We start from the raw sequence: 4,613 nt of genomic DNA on the forward strand, positions 1-4,613 counted from the left end.
TACACATGAGCACCGACCCTTTAGTCTCTCTCCTTCATTTACCAGTGGTAAACCTGGAGAGTTGATGCATCATGCATTACTTTATGTGCTTCTGTCTGAACGAAGGGGATGGGTTACAGCGCTGCATGGGAATTTATATCTCCTACATTAAGTTACCAGGGAAGTTTACAAGACTTGTCAATTTGCCAGACAGAAGAATGAGTGCAACTCTTTGCTCCTATTTACCAAATACATGCAAACAACGGCCTTTCAGAAGTTGTCTCAACTCAACATGTATTATTAACATGCATTGTAGGATTTTATTGATACACAGTGATACAGAGGCCCACACATACAAGCTCAGTAGTAAAAATGTACACATCCATGTTTACGGAGCGAGAGAGAGAGATCAAGCTAATTGCAGTAGCAGAAAGCAATAGATGTGATTGTCCATTCATGTGGTGGAATAATACACCTCAGAATATATGACCGTATTTCCATAGAGATAGAAGTAGAATCATATTACCAAGAGGATGCTGCTTGGTAACCATGTTAACAGGAGAGTATCTCTACGGTGCTGCTCAGACAGATTGTTGTGAGAGAAGGGTTGGACACATAACACAGAACTTGACTGGACCTGACACACTTCTCCCATTTGGAGCGCATCAGGACGGTACAGTGCCATACATCATGGGTAAGTTGAGTGAAAAGCAGGAAAGAGGTGACACGAACAATACAACACGTCCATGGCCGATGCGTTTCAATGATTATGGTGATGAAATTCATCATATGATTTTAAAGGTGATTTCCAAAATGCAGTAAGATGTACTGTATCCTACATGCTTCAACAAAGAGTACACACAAATACCTCAGAGTTATAGCAGCTATTTACAAATGATTAAGTGACATCAGCTAACCGCTAGAATATTTAGTCCAATGTCCTCTCCTCGAGTGCGCCATCCATCCATGCCTTCAGCGGTGGGCAGCAAGTGGGTGAACCCGTCTCTCCTCGTTTACATCTGATGTTTAGAGACTAGGAGAATCGAGAAAAATACATTTGATATTCACGGATAGAGTGCCAGGCTCTATGCCCCAGCCTCTATGGGTGCCTCCAGTGCTTTGATGTGCACGCTGGGCAGGCCGAACCAGGATGGGGGCAGCTCCTTTCCTTGGCCAGCACTGTCATCCTGGAACTTGATGTTAAGGTAGAAGTCTCCCGTGTAGAGGAACAGGAGAGCTCCCATACACACAGAGTTCTCTGTGGGCTTCACCTGGGAAAACAACACAAAAGAGACATTCAGAGTACCTATGGATAGCTAACTCATTGGAGAATAGTTTCACCACCAATCACACACCAACATGCGCGTACACACACACACACCGTGTCTATGTAGAAGGTGTTAGATCCTATGAAGGTGACTGCGTCCTGCAGGTCATAGTTCTGAACTCCGTTCTGGTAGTCCTGGAAGGGAACCACGGTCAGGGCGAACGGTCCGACCGCGTTCTTACTACGATTGGTCAGTTTCACCTCCAATGGCACGGCGTCGCCCACCCTACAGTCGGCGATGATGTCACAGTCACACGGTTTCCCGTTCACCACCACATCTAGAGAGAGAGGAGGTTAGGGATGAACACCTAAATATCGAGACATTGTTTCAATTAAAACATGGAAGCATGAATTGCTGAGTGGACAGTCACCTGCTGTAAATTAATTTGTTCCTCTTTGAAATATTAGTGCTTGGTTGGATTTGAGGTTTGACTACTATTTCTGTAATTAAACACATCAGTATGGTTATCTTGAGACAACCTGTAGCTTTGTAAATAAAAGCAAAATGAGGGCCGCAACTGATATCAAGTCTTTTAGATAGTAAGGAATGAATTTGTGAACAGAAGACAGACTTGTGGAGATCTTAAACGCGTCATGGAACAATTTCACTCAACATGTATTTTTCCCAATCACAGGCGTGTCTCTCTCCGTCTCCTCAACAACCTGCATTCTCATCTCAGAATGAACCCCCCTCAGAGCTCTCTCTCTGCTATGCCCTTTCCATTTCATTTGCATTCATGAAAACACTATACACAGCCTTCACATGTGCAGACATGTCTCACAGCATATTGTTTCTGGTGTGGGATCAAAAGTTTAAAAGGCGCTTTTATTTAAATTAACGGAGAGCGAGGAAGCTCTGGGGATTAAATAAATTCAGACTGCATCCTATCAATCTCACGCATGACTCATTTATGTCAAGAAGGGACAAATGAGATGGTTGGAAAACCACCACCTCCCCCTCATTCTACTCCCATACTCTCACAGAGAGGCACTATCTCTCCCCTCTTTCTGCCTCTTCTCTCTCCCTCTGCATCGCCCCTTTCTGACATGTCCAACTGAGTTGAATTAAGGTGTACATTTAATTTCTCTAATGTGTAGCCAATCCAGATATGGTACTGTTTGGTTCAGGTGGAACCACCATGTTTGTTTCTATAATGAGCTCTATGGTTCTTCAGAAGATGAGGGAGGGAGAGAAACACACACACACACACACTAGTGCAAGGCCTTGTGGCTGTAGTTAGAAGTGCTAGTCAGAGACACTGAGGTCATGCGACATGAAAGAGCCGGGTGTGTGTTGGGGTGCGTCCTCTGCTGTGGTGTGTTGTACCACAGATTGCGGAGCCTCACAGGCAGACGTACACAGACAGGGAGCCTGAAGACTGGAGGGAGCATCCAGAGCTGAGCCGTGTCACACTGAGCCCCCTCCCTAGTGAAACAGAGCCAGGGTGTCCCACCCCAGGGAATCTGCAACTCTACCACGGTGCCATTCAGCTACACATCTACACTGTATGTTTGAACCTGGAACAACACATTCAGCTACACATCTACACTGAATGTTTGAACCTGGAACGACACATTCAGCTACACATCTACACTGAATGTTTGAACCTGGAACGACACATTCAGCTACACATCTACACTGTATGTTTGAACCTGGAACGACACATTCAGCTACACATCTACACTGTATGTTTGAACCTGGAACGACACATTCAGCTACACATCTACACTGAATGTTTGAACCTGGAACGACACATTCAGCTACACATCTACACTGTATGTTTGAACCTGGAACGACACATTCAGCTACACATCTACACTGTATGTTTGAACCTGGAACGACACATTCAGCTACACATCTACACTGTATGTTTGAACCTGGAACGACACATTCAGCTACACATCTACACTGTATGTTGAACCTGGAACGACACATTCAGCTACACATCTACACTGTATGTTGAACCTGGAACGACACATTCAGCTACACATCTACACTGTATGTTTGAACCTGGAACGACACATTCAGCTACACATCTACACTGAATGTTTGAACCTGGAACGACACATTCAGCTACACATCTACACTGTATGTTGAACCTGGAACGACACATTCAGCTACACATCTACACTGAATGTTTGAACCTGGAACGACACATTCAGCTACACATCTACACTGTATGTTTGAACCTGGAACGACACATTCAGCTACACATCTACACTGAATGTTTGAACCTGGAACGACACATTCAGCTACACATCTACACTGAATGTTTGAACCTGGAACGACACATTCAGCTACACATCTACACTGTATGTTTGAACCTGGAACGACACATTCAGCTACACATCTACACTGTATGTTTGAACCTGGAACGACACATTCAGCTCCAGCTAGCTATACGTCTGCATTGTCAATCTACCGAGCAGTCTCTTAACAGTCTCTTAACTCACTGCAATAGACGAAGCTACTTCTGTCAAAAACCGAGGATGCGTACACAGAGGTTCTCTAGAGGAGAGCGGTGTATGTCTCTCTGTCTGTGAGGAAAAAGTTGTCTCCAAAACGTGTTGTGATGGAATATGATTGACAGTGTAAGAAGAGAGGGAGAGACGACTGTGATAGACGACAGTCAAGTCAAAGAGTAGTAATGTGATCAGTACAGAGATGTAATGTCACTGTCAACATTACCATTACCCCTGAGTAGCAGAGGGGTTTTCTGGTAGGAATCCACTCTCCGTTCTAACAGGATACTACAGTGTATAATCCAGATGGTTTTCTTGTCTCTTTACTCACATAAAAGCCAGGTCATTATTTGGTGCAATTATGCTAAACATGGATCTGTGAGTATTTGAATAGTCCCTTCAACATATTGTTCATGATATTTGGGCTTTAGTGTCTCCACAGCTTGGAGGGACCAATACACTCCTACAATACACAACATTCATAGGTAGGAGATTCTAACGTGACACCTTTCCAATTGGTTAGATGTAGTTGTTCAAAAGCTTGTTGGTAGGAGATGTGTAAATTACAGGTACAGTTGTAAACAGGGATGATGAATTCCAACACATTAACTAGTGAACAAAAGAGGAAGGCAAGTGTGAGCTGAGCAACAGGCTGGTTTCTGTCGGGGGGCCGGAACATAATCATTTGTACACTGGAAATTGACCACAACTAAACCCCAAATTAGATTATATTTAAAAATACCAATGATTTGTAGCTGAACTCCTGGTGATTTTAGTCTTTTTTTAAACTAAAAACCTTTGGGGGCTCAGATACAAAACACTAGAGGGACACTTTTGACCCGCG

At 43.8% G+C, this 4,613-nt stretch overlaps 1 protein-coding gene across 2 annotated transcripts in view; it reads right to left on the reverse strand.

The window, feature by feature from the left end:
• Positions 1-247: 247 nt before the first annotated feature.
• Positions 248-4,613, reverse strand: part of LOC129820013 (trafficking protein particle complex subunit 9-like) — a 296,319-nt gene continuing 291,953 nt past the window's right edge. For both annotated transcript variants that reach the window (XM_055876803.1, XM_055876802.1), the window contains 2 exons: positions 1,361-1,584; positions 248-1,250 (listed from right to left, as the gene is read on the reverse strand). In XM_055876803.1, coding sequence (XP_055732778.1) covers positions 1,065-1,250; positions 1,361-1,584 — 410 coding nt within the window. In that variant the 3' untranslated portion in view covers positions 248-1,064. The remainder of the gene's footprint in view (positions 1,251-1,360; positions 1,585-4,613) is intronic.

This window comes from Salvelinus fontinalis, chromosome 22 (genome assembly GCF_029448725.1).
Source record: "Salvelinus fontinalis isolate EN_2023a chromosome 22, ASM2944872v1, whole genome shotgun sequence".
NCBI classification, from domain to species: domain Eukaryota; kingdom Metazoa; phylum Chordata; class Actinopteri; order Salmoniformes; family Salmonidae; genus Salvelinus; species Salvelinus fontinalis.